The 17,612-nt window shown below is 47.5% G+C and overlaps 3 protein-coding genes and 1 pseudogene across 10 annotated transcripts; 2 read left to right on the top strand and 2 right to left on the bottom strand.

Moving 5' to 3' along the window:
• Positions 1 to 796: 796 nt before the first annotated feature.
• LOC120662278 (cell number regulator 13-like) lies at positions 797 to 1,309 on the top strand. Its single transcript, XM_039941461.1, has one exon. The coding sequence runs from the start codon at positions 797 to 799 to the stop codon at positions 1,307 to 1,309; it is 513 nt and encodes a 170-aa protein (XP_039797395.1).
• A 3,089-nt stretch (positions 1,310 to 4,398) lies between these two features.
• On the top strand, positions 4,399 to 7,352 carry LOC120659376 (annotated as a pseudogene).
• Positions 7,353 to 7,826: 474 nt separating this feature from the next.
• LOC120659374 (CST complex subunit TEN1-like) lies at positions 7,827 to 11,129 on the bottom strand. Of its 8 annotated transcripts, none has more exons than XM_039937495.1 (5): positions 10,855 to 11,129; positions 9,135 to 9,195; positions 8,461 to 8,600; positions 8,233 to 8,386; positions 7,827 to 8,151 (listed from the first exon to the last, which is right to left on the bottom strand). In XM_039937495.1, the coding sequence occupies exons 3-5, from the start codon at positions 8,562 to 8,564 to the stop codon at positions 8,026 to 8,028; spliced, it is 384 nt and encodes a 127-aa protein (XP_039793429.1). In that variant the 5' UTR covers positions 8,565 to 8,600; positions 9,135 to 9,195; positions 10,855 to 11,129; the 3' UTR covers positions 7,827 to 8,025. The 8 variants fall into 8 exon arrangements, with proteins under 8 accessions (XP_039793429.1, XP_039793431.1, XP_039793425.1 ...); XM_039937497.1 differs by having other exon boundaries at positions 9,135 to 9,192; XM_039937491.1 differs by having other exon boundaries at positions 8,461 to 8,577; positions 10,855 to 11,128.
• Positions 9,807 to 10,847, bottom strand: LOC120659373. Its single transcript, XM_039937490.1, has one exon. The coding sequence runs from the start codon at positions 10,562 to 10,564 to the stop codon at positions 9,971 to 9,973; it is 594 nt and encodes a 197-aa protein (XP_039793424.1). The 5' UTR covers positions 10,565 to 10,847; the 3' UTR covers positions 9,807 to 9,970.
• Positions 11,130 to 17,612: the final 6,483 nt, after the last annotated feature.

Raw genomic sequence — 17,612 nt, 5'->3', positions numbered from 1 at the left:
AATCAGATTTATTTTTCCGTTCAAGCTATCACACATGAATTGGCTTTATAGCCTATGACCTCGTCTGCGGGACGGCTTGGCCGATATCATTTTTTATAGAACTATTCGGAACACTAGCCGATAGGTCCATGTTAATTATTGATTAAATTTCTCTCACTCATCAATTGCAGGCTAAATTAACTGGCACGCCACGAACATTAAAGATACGATCTTCACTAGAGATAAACAGAACTCTCTAGGGGCGAAGACAGGGGGGCGGACAAGGGCCTGGCCCCCCTGTCCCCAAATCTACATTAGAAATTTAAATTTTGATTAAATTTTTATATAAATTTATATGGTTGGCCCCCCTAACAATGGAAAAATTAACTTCCTGGCTCCGCCCCTGGAACTCTCATACCTTAGCGTGTTGTGCTCCGCCAGATTCATGGCCCTGAATTTTACGGCAACAATCTCCTGACTACGGCAACAACCTCCCTTTGGACAAGGACTTCTCCCTATTTTTTATTCAATTGTGTAAGTCATGACTTAGTTCCATGACTGAATCTCCTAACCACTTTTGACTTCCGATCTTCCCAAATAAAACCAAAAGAGATTTGTGGCATTATGACTTAGAAATTAGGGACAAGGACTTAGAAATTTCCTCTCCATTGCCTGGCCGGCCGGGATCACTTGCTGCATCTTGAGCGCGCAGCTCACGGGACACGGGTGTAGTCGATAGATATTTGTTGCCCAAGTGCACAAGCAAAAAGGAAAAATACTTCTAGCCTTCTAGGCTTCCAGCGACCAGCAGCGCGCAATGGCATGGAGCAAGGTGGATCCCGTCACCAACGTGACGCAGCTCGCCGGCGTGGACGCGCTCAGCCTCATCGCCATGATCGCCGAGCGGGCGAAGAAGGTCCGACGGAACAAGCGCGAGTGCGGCGAGCTGGCCACCGATGCGGACGCGATCCAGGGCGTCCTGCGGCAGGTGCAGTTGAAGCAGCACCCGGCGGTCGACGACCTGGTCCAGAAGCTCGAGGCGGTGCTCAGGGAAGCCTGCTTGCTCGTTGCCGCCTGCGAGGCCAGAAGCTACTTCCGCAGGTTCTTCCGCGCCGACAAATTGGCCGAGCAGTTCCAGTGCATCAGGCAGCGCATCCAGTTCTATGTCGACCTCTTCCCCATCATCGGCCATATCGACACCACCCAGCGCCTCATCAGGATCATCAGAAGGGTAGAGGAGCAGGAGCCTCAAGCGCAGGTCGGTCTCGCGTCTCCATCCATCATGCCAACATTATTTGATCTATTTATCGGTAGATTTACTATACCTTAGTTTGCTTAATTATATTTACAATCATTCATTTATCTCACATTCGCATGTGAATGATCAAGGTCGGAACTTTCCATATTCTAAAAAAAATCATTTATCTCACAATGCAGAATAATATGCCACGTAGTTCCTCCAGTGGTACAGTCAGAGCGCGTCGGTTAGTCCACCGACCATACTTATTAATTTGTGTCTTCTACCAACTGTTTACATCCTCTCATTTTACTATGGATTTATTTGGTTCCGGAGGCTAAATTTTAGATTATGTCACTTCAAAAAAGAATCTTGATATTTATTAGTATTAAATAATATTTGATTATAAAACTAACTGCAGAACCCTGGGGCTAAATTGCGAGACGAATCTAATGAGGTATATTAATCCATAATTAGTGACTGGTTACTGTAGCATCACTATAGCAAATCATGGATTAATTAGGCTCATTAGATTCGTCTCACAAATTAGCACTTATCTATCAAAAAGGATTTATAAATAAATTTTATTTGATACTCCTAAATGGTAAGATCCCTTTTGATGTGACAGGGGCTAAAAAAAAGCTGATGGAAACAAACAGGGGCCATATTTGTTCATGGCAACAGAATTCTGTTTTGATAGTATGTCCTATTTCATCTGGGTACAATGATCAAGAAGAATGATCTAGCTTGTTTATCATCTCATCAACTATGACTCCGCCGTTTTTGATGTTATCATGCGAATACACCAATCTTTTTTTTTAATAGAGAAGATGCTCTTCACGGGAATCAAAGGACCATCCATATATTCCCAAAATGTTAACACAAATAGGACTATCAAATGAGAATGATTCAGTTTTGAAAATAGAACTAGCAAAAGAGAATATGGAAGTGATTCAATTTTGAAAATAGGACTAGCAAAAGAGAATATGGAAGTACTATTTATCTATTGAAGATATCAAGTGTAACTATCTCACACTCTAGTCAAATTTTTTGAATGAAAATAAGAAGAGGTTGCATCGATGCTATTTGGATGACCATTCACACTTTTTTTTTCCATGAAACCAGCACTTCCTTCTTAGCGCGCAGTGTGCTAACGGACAAATATAGTGAAGCAGGCATGGAGATTACCAGATTAAGCTCTTGTGATTACACTAGGAGGCCACGGTGGTTTATACCAACCAACACATTCATGCATGCTTAATATTAGTAGTATTGTAGTAAGCAAATAATTATACAGAAACATGAAATGATTAAGCAAGTCTACAATATATATTTAGTCGAGCACATGTTCCTATGGACTAAATTAGTCTGGATATCGCTTCCTCATACAGTACATCGCAGATTCAGGGTCACATTAGATTTGTCCTAAGGAAGATTTGTTCAATTTTAACCAAATTGATAGAAAAATATAACATCTATACTATCACATATATGCATTATCAAAATATATATCATGATGGATTCAATGGAATAAATTTTATATTGTAAATGTTATATTTTTTCATAAATTTGGTCAAAGTTGGACAAATTTGACTTTGAACAAAGCTAATATGATATGTAAATAAAAACAGAGGGAGTACATCAGTTCATCAGGAGAGTTCTATATTTATTAATGGAGAATTTTCCCTCAAGTATCATGGAAGTCCAAATAATCTTCTAAACAATTTCTTGGTTCCATTTACCCTTTCAACTATATCATTTGGTCCAATTTACCACTTAATAAGATTTATCTTTTTTATTTTCCATGCACAAGAGAAGTCTTATGTTGAAATTTTGTAGGATGATAGCGAACATCATAACATAATTAGAAAAAATGTTTCAAGAATGTTTCATATTTATTTTGATAGGGTATGATATTTAATAATAAATTAACCATTATAGTACAAAATTGTAGGAAAAATAATGATGAAAATTCGTAATTATTTGTTTTGACATAAGATATGATGTCCAATACAATCCTACAAATATCCAAATTAAGATTCCACTTGTGCATGGAGAAATAGAAAAAAGATAAATTGTATTAGGATGTAAATTGGATCAAATAACATAGTTTAGGATTGAACCAAGAAATAGTTAGGGGGTTATTCGAACTCCGGTATTGGGCCACACGCCACTTGCTTGCTACTGCTGCTACTCGCAACGCATTATTAAAAAAAGAAAACAAAGCAAAAAAGAAAAGGCGAGGTCAAAGTGCAGTGCTAAAAAGCGCAAGCAAAAGGCCCACCTCGCTTGGTTGGCGGAAAGCCGGGACGCGACGCGACGCGACGCAACGCAAGCCCTGCGCAGCTGCTCTGCTGCACACAGCACACGCAAAGGGAAAGGCCATGACCAAGCAACCAGCAGATGATTAGTTTTCTCAAACCAAATGATTAGCAAAATGGAACAGAGAGGAGGAAAACGTGTAGCTCGCTCCCACGCCACGAGGCGCGCAGTGCGCGGGTGCGGTACGCGCTTGTCCGCAGCGAGCGCCGCACCCCGACAACCCCGGCCCCCCAGCCCCACCTGCCAGCCTGTGCCACGGGCCCCTCCTTCGCTTATAGCCCAGCCCCACCCAGGGTTTTATTTCCCAACCGGAAACCGGTTACCGCCGCCCTCCGGTACCGGTTTACCGGACCGGTTAGGCCGGTAACCGGTGGAAACTGGTTGAATTCAAATCCAAATTCAAATAAATTCAAATTTTCCCGTGCAACCGGTTCCGACCGGTTTACCGGCCGGTTTTACCGGTTTACCGATCGGTTTGACCGGTTTGAAATTCAAAAGCTCCCGTGCAACCGGTTTACCGGCCGGTTTGACCGGTTCGATCGGTGGGCCTTCATGGGCCGGCCCATTTTTTTTTTCTTTTTTGATTTAACTTTAAATTCCCACAAACTATACTAAATGAATGAATTTTTGAGAAAATTTGACACCATTAAATTCATCACACCTTGAAGTATTTTTAGGAATTTTTTGGGAATTTTTCATTTTTTAAATTCAAATTTAAAATTTGAATTTTGGCCGGTTGGGTACCGGCCGGAACCGGAACCGGACCGGACTGGTTTGACCCCGGACCGGTTCCCACCGGTTAGGTTAACCCTGGCCCCATCTCCTCCTCAGCCTTCGTCCTCACTCCCCCCCTTCTCTCTCTCTCCACCCACCGACGCTACTGCAGCAGGAAGCAACCCCGGCGCCGCTCCAAATCCACAACTAAACCATCGCCACCATGGGCCTCCGCGCCCTACCGCTGCTGCTCCTCCTCCTCTCGCTCGCCGGGGCGGCATTGGCGGCGGAGCAGCCGCAGCCGCATTGCCGCCCCCATCGGCCGCGGGCGCGCCGGGGGTGAGCTCCAACTCGGTGCTGGTGGCGCTGCTGGACTCGCGCTACACGGAGCTGGCGGAGCTGGTGGAGAAGGCGCTCCTGCTGCAGGCGCTCGAGGACGCCGTCGGCCGGGGCAGCGTCAGCATCCTCGCCCCGCGCAACGAGGCGCTCGACCGGGACCTCGACCCCGAGTTCCGCCGCTTCCTGCTCGAGCCCCGCAACCTGCGGGCGCTCCAGTCCCTGCTCCTCTTCCACGTCCTCCCCGCCCGCGTCCACCTCCCCCCCCCCCCCCCCTCCTCCGCCGCCTCCCTCTCCCACCAGACGCTCGCCGGCGAGCCGCTCGAGCTCGCCGCCGCGGCCGTCACGCGCCCCGACACGGTGGTCCGCCCCGACGGCGTCATCCACGGCATCGAGCGCTCCTCGTCCCGCGCTCCGTCCAGGAGGCCTTCAACCGCCGCCGCAGCCTGGCGGCCATCTCCGCGGTCCTCCCGACCGGCGCGCCCGAGGTCGACCCCCGCACGCACCGCCTCAAGAAGCCCGCCCCGCTCGGCGCGCCCCCCGCCCTCCCCGTCTGGGACGCCATGGCCCCCGGCCCCTCCCTCGCGCCGGCGCCCGCCCCCGGGCCCGGGTCCGGGTCCGGGAAGCACCACTTCGACGGGCACAGCCAGGTCAAGGACTTCATCCAGACCCTCGTCCTGTACGGCGGCTACAACGAGCTCGCCGACATCCTCGTGAACCTCACCTCCCTCGCCATCGAGATGGGGCGGCTCGTCTCCGAGGGGTACGTGCTCAGTGCTCACGGTGCTGGCGCCCAACGACGAGGCCATGGCGCGGCTCACCACGGACCAGCTCTCCGAGCCGGGGTCGCCGGAGGACATCCTCTACTACCACATGATCCCCGAGTACCAGACGGAGGAGAGCATGTACAACGCGGTGCGCCGGTTCGGCAAGGTGCGGTACGACACGCTGCGGCTGCCGCACAAGGTCACCGCGCGCGAGGCCGACGGGTCCGTCAAGTTCGGCGCCGGCGAGGGCAGCGCCTACCTCTTCGACCCGGACATCTACACCGACGGCAGGATCTCCGTGCAGGGCATCGACGCCGTGCTGCTCCCGCCGGCGGAGGACGGCGGGAAGTCGCCCGCCGCCGCCGCCGCCGCCGCGCCCGCCAGGAGGGCGCCCGCCGTCACCGGCGCCACCGCCAAGCCCAAGCTCCGGCGAGGTCAGTGCACAAATCAACCCGCATTTTCATCTACAGCTGCCGAATTTGGGCCCCCAGACACGCATCAGATCCCCACCAGCATCTGGGCCACTACTAAATTAAACTAAATTAAAAATCATTAGCAAGCAAGCACCCCAACCACTAGCACCAGCGCCGCAGTTAATTTAATTAAAGATTAACCACGCTTGTTATTCTGGCTCCGCTGTGCCACGCTGGGCAGAGGACGAGGAGTGGCGGGGCCACATGTAGGGGACACGGGGGCACGCCATTCCGTTGGGTGAGAGGACGTGGGCGCGGGGTGCCGTGGAGCAAATTTTTGTTACGGGGTCAAAGATGGGCCTTGTTTGGTTTTTTTCTACAATGGACTAGCACGTATTTTGATTATTAATTATAGTGTCAAACAAAGTCAGTTTACAAAATCAACTTCAAAACTCCGCGTTAGGAACCCTGAAGAATCTAATGAGGCCTTTGATCGTGCGATTAGAGAATAGTTACTGTAACATTACTGTAGCAAATTATTGATTAATTATTGTTATTAGATTTGTCACAAAAAATTATACCTATCTTTAAAAATTTTTATAAATAGATTTCATTTAGACTACTATGCATACAAAATTCTTTTATCGGAAAACGTGGTAAGAAATATAACCAAACAAGGCCATGGAAACCGCGGGGCGTGGAGCTGCGACTTGAGAGCTGTTGCCTGTTGGCGACGTTGATGGCGCAGTGGGCGGTGAGCTGGCCCCCACGACGCCAGTGTGACGGCCGGACGAGCTGTGAACCCGGCACGGCTACCGAGGCAGCCATAGAGATCACCCTCGTGACTCTTCCGGGGGACGACGACGAGGACGGGGGGCCGGACCGGGCTGGGGTTGTATCGAATTGCAGATTTGGGCCATAAACGAGTTCCCCCTTGGGCATTTGCCAGCAGCTTATTTATTGGCCACGGAAATCAAACTTTTTGTTTCGAAACGAAAAAGTTTCTTCCACAGAAAAGAGGAATCAAACTTTCTTCCACTTGCTCTAGTCACCATCTCCCTCGCTACCAGCATATCCTTGCTACCAGCATGTTCTTGTTTCTAACCATCTTTTTCTCTGCGATTTTCAGGCAAGTTGCTGGAAGGGGCTTGCCAGTTCATGGGCGTCTTCGTCCGGCGGTCGCGGTTCGCGAGCTGCCAATAGTTGTATCCGGCATCACGGACGGTCGGATGGGCGTGCACATCGTTGTATCCGGCATCTGCCTGCCTCGTCAAGGATGGACGGACGGAGAAATTTTGGCCTGTCAGTTTCTAGGAGGCAGCAGTGTCACGAGCAGTGAGGAGGGACAAGCAGATGCTGGAGGACGGAGGACGGGATGCGTCTGCTCGGGAAGAGTAGAAATGGGTGGGATACTGGGATGCGAAACTGTTTATACTGGAGAGCGACACGATGTATAGCATTAGAGAGCCCTTTTTCTTTCCTTCTGATTTTTTTTTCATTTTTAATTATGTTAATTATATTTGTTTTTTTTATAAAACAGGAATTCTAGGAAGAAAATTAGTCCATGGGTCACTGTTTTTTCTTCTCTGCTGTGAACGCTTCGGCGTTGCATTTTTGGTTTGAGTCTATCCGTGAAATATACATGATCCGACTTCGCAAAAGGAATCCGCAGAGATTGATTTTGCTACCATGGGAAACATGAATCAAACGAGAGTGAGAAAATGCTCAAGCTCCAGATAAGGCCATCGCTATCACACACACACACACACGCACACGCACGCACGCACACGCGCGCGCGCGCGCACACACACACACACACACACACACACACACACTCGTGCCAAGGTAGAACAGTATACGTAACTCTAACTCATTCTTCAGTCATTGTGCATCTGAATGAACAAATGGGAAGACGCCGATGTGGCCAGTATGCAGGGCATCAGAAACACTGCATGGGTAATGGGAGGAAACACTGCATGGGTAATGCATTACCGAGCAGATATGTGAGGTTTCTGAATATCAGATATGGACACATGCCAAGGCAGCCCTTAGGCAGCATGAGAAAGGCCAAACCACAAACAGCCAGAAACAGATATGTGAGGTTTCTGAAATAATATGCAGAGCCTGAGTTAATCAACAGTTATCATCAAATTCTTTTGATGGTTCGGTTCTGTTCTCATGTACAAATACAGATCCATTTTGGCCAAACAAAGGAATCGAACTGCAATGAACATGTGCCTGGTTCCACGGCAACAGCTCATGCTCTTCTGGTTCTGGAGTTGCATAGCTCGGCTTCGTGTTGCCGTCGGATGAGCAGAGACTGCTGGTAAAGGTTCATGTCGAGGCCATCAACGTTCCTTCCTATGCGCGCTTGTAGAATCGCCTGCAGAGAATTAGTATAGCCTTTTTATTTGTGCTATCAAACAGGGTGATCGAGGCTTGACAAAGAAGCAGAGCTATGTACCTCATTATCTGCATGGATCAGCAGTTCACCAATGAACTGGTATGCCGAATACGTGCGGAAACTGATGTCCCTCAGATTTTGGGTGTCAACCTTCAAGCTCACACTGCCATCTTGAATGACAGCAGCTGCAGAGTCCACATCATATGACTGAAGACTGAAGAAGAGCAAGAGGTTCAATACAGCTGACGCATATGTTGTCCATAAGTAAAAGGATGCTTCGACACATACATTCCTGTGACTCGAAGAGATGCACCTTGCTTGAACATCTCTGAGGATGGTTCTAGTTCCCGCAGAGTAACAGGCACCCCTGGTTTTAGACCAGCAGATGCCATCTAGCCCCAAGAACTGATAAAACACAAAGCCGAGTCCTGAGTGATTTTATCAGGCATATCATATGAAGGTGTCCACATGTGATTCATATTGTACGGTTGAAGAAACAAGGAAAAAGCATACAGAAAAAAACTAATATAGGTGACTAGGTAAGACGTACTTGTTAATACAAGTATTGCCCAACACAGTATTGACTTGCCAGGAATCAACAGACTTGGTTACACATTTTACTTCAAAAATCAGTTCTACCACTCAGCATGTTCCATTTATTTAGATGCATAAAGACAGAGGAAGGAATTATATTTTACTGTTCTACCAAGGATTATAATTTCACATCATGATGTCACAGTATTATGGAACTGAACAAGAAAACGGGACACATAGACTTTGAAGTAACAGAATAGCATGGCATCCTAGTAAAGTTAAGGCAGACTGGAATTGCTAAAATCTCATTAATTGAGGTAACTTTTACGAAGAAAATAATTGTTTTAGATTAGTATGACTTGGACCCTTGCAACATTCCAAGACTATTATAATAAACTTATTTAGATAAAAAGAAGTAAACAACACACCTCAGGTCTCTATTTCCAGGAGAAATGCCTCTCCTATAGATCTTGACACCAAAACAGACTACTGGTGCAAAAAAAAAAAGAAGATTTCGTCAGAGTATCAGACCCATGAGTCAACAACACATTAGGTCCATAGCAACCTCAGTTCTACAACTGGAACCAGAACAACTAAGCTGTGATGAAATCAGACAGAACAAAGAAAAAGTAAACAAGCAGCCACTAGTAAATTATGAAAGCATTAGTAGAAGCCACAAATTAGCCTGTGAAGCATCTGAATAAGATTAAACTGACTGGGATCTGATTTGGTACATTTAAAAACCAAAGATCAAGAGACAGAGGAAGCAATTTATGAAATGGAAGGAAGATATCAAGCGCCGCAAAACCCACAAATGCTGTCTAAAAAAATCATGTCAAATCCACACTAATCACTACAAAAAAAAATAGCATTGTGTACATTTATGACAGTAGCTTTGCTTAAATCCCCTTCCTTCCCAAACAAGGATGCTGAAATGCCAAATTCATTCATTAGAAGATGAACGGTGTAGTGAAGAGAAGAGCTTGAGGAACAACCCCAGCCAAAGGTGTGTCATTTTACAAGCCTCTAGGTCGCAACCTTAAATGAAGATGGGAATAACCCCTGTGATCTGTACAACGGAAGCTGGGGCAGGCACAATAAAAATGAAACCAGAAAAACTTCGGACACTCATACAGTATACAACATGTCAGCATCATGCTATGACAATCTACCTAGCGCTTAACTTACTAGTTACTCTACATTCTGCTAAAAGGTAAATCCTGTCTCTCACAAAATGGTTGGCAACATCAAACAGCCAGTAGAACTATTGCCTACAAGCAAGATGAGACTTAATGAAACCCACAACCTTTGCAGCAATCGCCTCCGCATCAACTGTTGGATCAGTTGTATCCACGACAATCCTCGGCACATCCGCAATTTCATAATCCGTGCAACCTTGGTACCCTTCCACAAGCCTTTCCAGCTCCACCCACGTCTTGGGCTTGTGCCATCCATCACCGCCACCACAGTTGGCAACTGCCACCCCACGCTTCTCCAGCCTCCGGCGCCACTCTTCCCTATCACTAGGGTGGCATTCCACGACAACCACAAGCGCACCGGGTATGCGTGTCAGGGCATCAAGGTGAACACGCCGCGACAATGGGGAGTCGATGACAACAGATAGGCCGAGCTGGACCTGCTTCTCGGCCACGCGCCACAGCACAGCGTAGGAGAGCTCGTTGAGCACGCCGGAGGCAGCCACGGCCTCGAGGGCCAGCGTGCAGTCCCTGACGTCGTCCTTGTCCAGGAGTGGGCAGCGGAGTGCGGCGGCGATGGCCCGCGCCGCCGTGGACTTGCCGGACCCCGGGTGGCCTTTCATCCCCACCACCACCGGCGGCGCAGATTGCTCGTCGGCCATCGGCGCCACTCCCCGCCTCCCTAAGCAACCCTAGAGCATTTCTTGCCTCCCTGGCGCAACTAATGGCGACACCTTATAAATAGTATGTGACTCTACCGAGCAATCTAGCGAGGCCCGAGAGCAACAGTTCGATCTTATCCCTGATTTAGCAGGAAGAGTACAAGAATCTATAGTGGCATCAACCCATGGTCCAGAAGCATCCAGGAATCGGACAAAAGAAAGGGGCCAAAATAAAAGCATAAAGATAGGAAAAGACGAGATTAAGTGAGGGGGTGGTGTGGTGGCAGTACCTTCTGTGACAGTAACTTCCACGGCGGGTTGCCGGCCGGGCGACGGCGACGGCGAGGGAATCCGAGGTCGGGTGGGTACCCAAATTGAGAGTCCTAGTGGGGCTGAAAGGGCACCACCCAAAAACGTTGGTCTCCAACGGGAGATCCAAAATGCGTCCAGGCGGGGAGCTCAAGGCAGCGGTGCGCGGTGGCGGGACAGAGCTGCAGATGAGCAGGGGAGGGGAGGGGCCGATGCGGCGGCCGCCGGCGGGGGTGGAGCTCGGGCGGGGGACGCGCGGCGGCGGGGCAGAGCTGCGAAGGAGCAGGGGGGTGGCTGGCGGTGGAGGAGAAAGGGTAAAACTAGACCGACTAATTGGTCTGGTGGTGGTGGAAGTGGGCGGTTTTTTCTTTTTTATATTTAAAAAAATTAAAATTTTAAAAATATATGTTATTTTTGGAAAATTTCAAAAATATATCCCGGTCGCCCTATGGGGGCGACAGGGCTCAAATGCAAATTTTTTTTTCAAATTTGCAACGAAGTCCCTGGAGTAAAATAAAGGGGGCTGTCGCCCTCCCCTCGGGCGACCGCTGGGCCCAGCCCACGGGCGCGGCAGGGGGGCCTGTCGCCCCCCCCCCGGGCGACCGGGGTAAGCCCCTATATAAGGTCTAACCCTCTCCTTCCCTGCTTATTTGAGCCCGAAAATTCCACCAAAAATCCAGAAAAAAAGAGAGGAGTGAGAAGAAGAGGAGTGAGAAGAAGAAAAGCGGCGAAGCCCTGTCGGATTCAGCACTTGTGATCTGCAGGTTAGTACATTTAGTTTATATATTGTTATATTTAAGTACTACGTATTTAAGTATGAGTAATTTAAGTAGGGGTGAGTAATTTAATTTAATTAGTGGTATAGTAGAAGCATCGGCGAGAATTACTCGTGGAAGGCATTCGGTGTCATGATCCACAATTGTATTTCATTATTTGTAATATGTAGTAATGAAATATTGCAGGTATGTAATGAACTATTATTGTACCTATGTGTCCAATTTGTATGAAATATATATTTACCTATGTGTTCTCATATATTTTTGAATGCAGTTATGGAGATGGACTCCTTGCTAGACCCAGTTATCGACTCGAGCCACAGGTCTTACTTTGCAGCTGTTGAGCACCGAGCCCTAGAGGTGCTACGTCCTCGTCCACCCGGAGAGGCGATCTCTATACACCACGATTGGTGTGACCGGTATGTAATGAAATATTATTATTTATCACTTATGTATTCGTCGGTATTCCTTTGTTTCGACAATTTTGTTTTTTTGCAGGTTACGTGACGCCGGTCTACTGACTCTGAGCCGTCTTGTCGAGGTTGGGCCTATTCAGCTCGACCGATCCCTCCTGACGGCGCTCGTTGACAGATGGAGGCCGGAGACACACACGTTCCACCTCCCGTGTGGGGAGATGACTCCTACGCTGCAGGACGTGGCCTACCTCCTCGCCCTCCCTATCGTCGGGGAGGCTGTAGGTCCGCGTGTGGTGGCGGCCTCGTGGAAGGATGACCTGGAGGCCCGTTTTGTCCTGGTTGACTGCGTGGAAGAAGCAGGTCCGATCAACCCGCACCCGCGAGCAGCAGGTCCTTCGAAGACCTGGTTCCTACAGTTTACAGTACGTATTCATTCCATATTTAAATTTAATTGTTACAATTCACATGTTCCATTGTCAGTTGAAACCATTAATCTTAATTGTTTATGCAGCCTGCCCTGTTGGCTGCGGATGCCGACGAGTACAGTGTGACCAGATCGCTGGAGGCGTACCTACTTTGGTTGTTTGGTTACATCATGTTCAACAACACTCATGGCAACTCGGTCGATAGGATTCTCCTTCCGTGTGCACGGGAGATTGCGGATGGGGACGAGGACGTACCGCCCTACAGCTGGGGTGAGGCGGTACTTGCAGCCACTTACCGTGGACTCTGCGACGGCTGCATGAAGACACATGGGAACGCTATCCTGGCAGGGTGCCCACTACTGCTACAGCTTTGGTCGTACGAGAGGCTAGCCCTTGGTCGGCCCAGGGTCAGCCACGAGCCTTACCACGGGGCCATGTACGGCGACGAGGAGGACGAGAGGGCCACTATGGGAACTATCTGGATCTGGCGTCAGGTACGTTCACAACAAATCTAATTTTGTTATTCATTGTTACATGATGCATTAACACACTTTTAATTTTACTTATTCGGAATGCAGAGGTCCTGGGCCCATGCGCAGGTTAGACGCGCATATCCTGAGTTTGTTTCGGAGCTCGACATGCTGATGCCCGAGGACGTTGTCTGGGAGCCTTACAGCCCAGAGGCTGTGGCTACCCGTGCACCAGCAGGCCTGTCTTCGCACTGCTCCGCGAATGCGAGCCTGTGGCTTACTACCGCCGTCCTGGTTTATGACATCGCGGTTGAGGCATATTACCCCTGGAGAGTCAGGAGACAGTTTGGGCAGCGCCAGGAGTTTCCGGTGCCCACCGCGTTGGAGCTTGTCAGTCGCCAGGACCACAGGTAATTATGAATGAACTTGGCTCATACATTCGTGTCGAATCTAACGATTCTTCGTGGTCCACTTTTGTAGGTTGTCAAGGAGTGGCTTGCCGTGCTCTGATGATTGGCTCACCAAGATGCAGCCGTGGGTGGACCAATGGGAACAGGCAGACGAGCACTTGGTCCATCCAACAGGACCACACACAGACAGCTCCTTTAGGGCTTACCTCACCTGGTACTTATCCCGGACTCGGGCTCGTCTGGTTTATGTTGACACTCACCCGCAGCCACACCAGGCGAGGACTCAGGATGGCTACGCTCGGCACCACGTGGAGGCACTAGCTGGCGCGGTGAGTCTCTTGATCATATTTGCATATATATATATAGATATTCATATTCGTAAGATAATTCATGCATTCCTAACTGTACCTTTACTGAATGGATACAGTTTCGCCTTTGCAACATGATGGAGACAGACTGCTCGACTTACCTGACGAGGGTACGTGCCGGATCCCCAATGACCCAGTTTGAGCAGACAGAGGCATGGTCGAGGCAGCGTGATAAGTTGCGTCAGGTAGTGCACAACTTGGGAAGCCGTGTGCAGTACGAAAACAGCCACGGGTCGTCCCAGGCCTCGTCTTCGTTCCCGTGTCCGTCGACCGTGCACGGGCCGACATCGCAGTTCTTCCCAAGTGCAGGTAACGTACATATCTCTTCAAATTAGATCAAGTGTTCCTACATATTTACTAATATCACATACAAGATACGATCCAGCTACGGCGTTTGACATAATGGAATGTTTAGAGGGACAGCACCATTTGGCGGACCGTATCCAGGGATGGTACCGGGGCCACAGATACCGGTCTACACAGGTTAGTTTATGTTTCGTATTTCAGTTTCTACATGTCATTACGAAATATACGAGCGTACGCTAACATCCACATTTTTTGCGTAGGATTCTACCCCGATGCGGGCGCCGGACCTTCTTCTTCCTCCTTTCGACCATATAACGAGACCTTCACCTTAGACGACTTCGACAGCTTGTCTCCAGAAGAGCCTGCCGTGCAAGGTGACCCCAATGTCTTGGGGTATTCACAGCTAGGAGGAGCACCACTTGGGATCTCTCAGCAGCAGACACCGCAGCCCCTTGCGCGTCCTGAGCGACAGGTGAGGTCTCCGGATGTTCTCACCTACTCCGAGGGCCATGTCCGTGCCCAGCAGAGGGCTAAGAGGGTCTGACGGCCTAGGGGTGGTTAGATATATTTGATGTTTGTATCTCTGATGTTTATTTGTAATGAGATAGCTGCGGACCGCTTATTTGTATCCGATGTTTATGATTGTGCTAGTTTACTTGTCATTTGTTTCTATAGGTACTATTGATGTGAATTTGTTATGTTTGTGGGTTCCATAATGCTCGTGAAATAAGGGAAGTTCTTGCGATTTTTTCCGTGCTTTAATGAAGGACAAGTTAGGTGCGGTAGGAGTTAGCGGCCGAGATCCTGCCGACGATGATGACGACTACACGCTCGAATAGCTCAAAATAGGAACCATAATGTATCTAGCTGCGAGTACGAGATCCCAAATGTCGCATTCTTTGCCCAGACATACGTGACCCAATAACAGTGCCCTTCCACCATTTCAAAAAGATGTGACAACACGGCAAGCACTCCAGTTTTTTTCCTGAATTTTTAGGCTCAAATGACAAAGGGAATGGCGGCTAGGTTATAAAAGGACCCTGTCGCCCCCCAACGGGCGACAGGCCTCCCCTTTTTTTTTACTCCTGAGACTTCGTTGCAAATTTGAAAAAAAAAATTACATTTGAGTCCTGTCGCCCCCCATAGGGCGACCGGGGTATATTTTTGAAATTTTCCAAAACGGACATATATTTTTGAAATTTTAATTTTTTTTAAATGTAAAAAAGAAAAAACCGCTGGAAGTGGGCCCGTGGGCTAGTTGGCCGGCTTAGCCCAAGCCCAATAGATTGTTTGGCAGCACATTAGGCAATAGGCCCAAACCTCCAAAGTGGGCCTGGCTTTGCTTTTATCTCTCTGCCGCGTGTTGCCAATTGGCAATATGTATAAATATATATCGCTGAACCAAACCGCCTCCTCCGGAGGCCTATGCTACTGTTATGGTGTGGGGTCCGCGGCGTGCGTTAGTCGTCATGACGCTTGGCTGTCGAGCTGTCGCATTGCCTCAACATTGTGCGGAGCGGCGGTATGGGCCGCCTCTGCTTCATGGGCTGCCACTCCGTTCCCCGTGTTTACTCATTAGTTCGGTCTTCTTTGGTTGCTCTGGGACAGCGTCGTACGTCATGACGGCCAGCGCTCCTTGATGTTGTCACCCTCATCTTCCACCCGTTCGTCACTTGCTCTGCTTGCGCTGCTGACTGAACTCTGAAGTTTCTCGGTCGTGTCGCCAAGTACACGCTTCCTCTCCTTCTTTAGTAAGCACATGTGCCTCTCTTTTTTTCATTCCTGGTTGTGTTTGGTTTAGTGGTGAAAAAAATTTAATGAAACTTTTCGCAGCTTTAACCACTAATTATATGTATTAAATAAAGTTTAATTACAAAATCATCTCCAGATTAGTGGCAGTGTAGCAATTACTGTACCTAATGAGGCCTATGATCGTACGATTAGAGGATGATTAGAGTATGATTACTGTAGCAGTACTGTTCCTGATTATGGATTAATTATGCTCATTAGATTCGGCGCGCAAATTTGCACTTATTTGTGAAAAGGTTTTACAAATAGACTTCGTTTAATACGTCATGCATGAAAGATTCCTACGCGAAAAATATCGCGGTTTTCAAACCAAACAAAACTCTAAGATCTGCTGACTTCTTTCCTGCGATTTGCCTTGCTTCGTCCCCTCATCTCCTTCCTTGGTACGTGTCATTCATTGCTGCTTCGTCCCAAGGGGCCAGTTTAGTTTCCAAAAATTTTCGTGCGCTACAGTAAAATCGAACGTTTGATATAATATTAAGTATTAAATATTAATAACTGTCAAAACCCATTCCATAACCCCCAGGTAAAATTGCGAGACGAATCTAATAAATCTAATTATACAATGATTAGACAATGTTGTGCTACAGTAAACAATCTCTAATGATGGATTAATTAGGCATAATAGATTTGTCTCGCGATTTCCCGTCCATCTGCATAATTAGTTTTATAATTAATTTATATTTAATATTTCTAATTAGTGTGGTAAAAGTTCTTCCTCTTCCAGTTGGTAGATTTGCTTCTTCTTCTTGCTTCTTGTTTTTCCCTTCATTCAGCGCTGCTGCATTATTTACCTTTATTTGGATCTTTCTTTCCAAATCTTTGCTCATGGTAAATGATCATTTTGAGATGATTGCACATGACATTGATAAATATATATGGGTGCTGGAATCATTGAAAAAGATGTAGTTCTATTAATTATGATCCTAAATTTACAGCTTAAGAACATAATGCAACTCATGATGTTATTCTGTTGTTTTATGCGGAAGATTTTTAGTCAGAGACATAAGTGTTTCTGGTGGGTGTCGAAAGTTGAACTGCGGACGGTCCGATATTAGGGGGCGGACAGTCTGCTAGCTCGATCATTCGAACTTCACTGAAGAAGGTACGGATGTCTGAACGTCTTTACAGGCCGACGGTCTGCCTAGGTGGTACAGACAGTACGCCCCTCCTTAAAATTTTTTAGTTAGAGACACAAGTGTTTCTGGTGGGCGTAGAAAGTTGAACTGCGGACGGTCCGACCTTCGGGGTCGGACAGTCCGCTAGCTCCAACGTCCGAACTTCACTGCAGATGGTTTGGATGTCCGACATCGTTACATGCGAATGGTCCGGCCAGGTGGTGCGAATGGTCCGCTGGCCACTGACGAACGGTTTAGTCAGAGAATTTTTCTTCTCTGAGTGTTTGGGGTATTCTTTTCCATAACATGTTTTAATAAATTTGTTCGAACGTACTTTTAAATTACTTTACCAAATACACTCAACACAGTTCAAATTTGATACTTCAACGAAAAATATTTTATTATTTCATGCAGTATTTGTTCAAATTCAATTTGTATCAATTTAAAATTTATAATGGAAAAAATTAAAATTAACTAAAAGATTCCAAAATTAATCAAAATTTGATATGAAACAATCTATGATATATATTACCTATACAAAAAATTAATGGCTACACTATTTCTGAAAACACAAATCATCAACCCCTTCTCTACAGGCGCGGCGTTAGCGCGCCAACCATCCTAGTTGCTTATGTTCTGAT

This window comes from Panicum virgatum, chromosome 2N (genome assembly GCF_016808335.1).
Source record: "Panicum virgatum strain AP13 chromosome 2N, P.virgatum_v5, whole genome shotgun sequence".
NCBI lineage: Eukaryota > Viridiplantae > Streptophyta > Magnoliopsida > Poales > Poaceae > Panicum > Panicum virgatum.
The sequence above is the reverse complement of the archived record's forward strand: the minus strand, read 5'-3'. Positions and strand labels throughout refer to the sequence as shown.

Coding starts and splice junctions, on each gene's coding strand:
- LOC120662278 (XM_039941461.1), top strand. CDS start 797: ATGGCATGGAGCAAGGTGGATCCCGTCACCAACGTGACGCAGCTCGCC.
- LOC120659374 (XM_039937495.1), bottom strand. CDS start 8,564: ATGGCATCTGCTGGTCTAAAACCAGGGGTGCCTGTTACTCTGCGGGAA. Junction 8,387..8,460: donor TCTCTTCGAGTCACAGGAAT/GTATGTGTCGAA, acceptor GCTCTTCTTCAG/TCTTCAGTCATATGATGTGG. Junction 8,152..8,232: donor TGATCCATGCAGATAATGAG/GTACATAGCTCT, acceptor AATTCTCTGCAG/GCGATTCTACAAGCGCGCAT.
- LOC120659373 (XM_039937490.1), bottom strand. CDS start 10,564: ATGGCCGACGAGCAATCTGCGCCGCCGGTGGTGGTGGGGATGAAAGGC.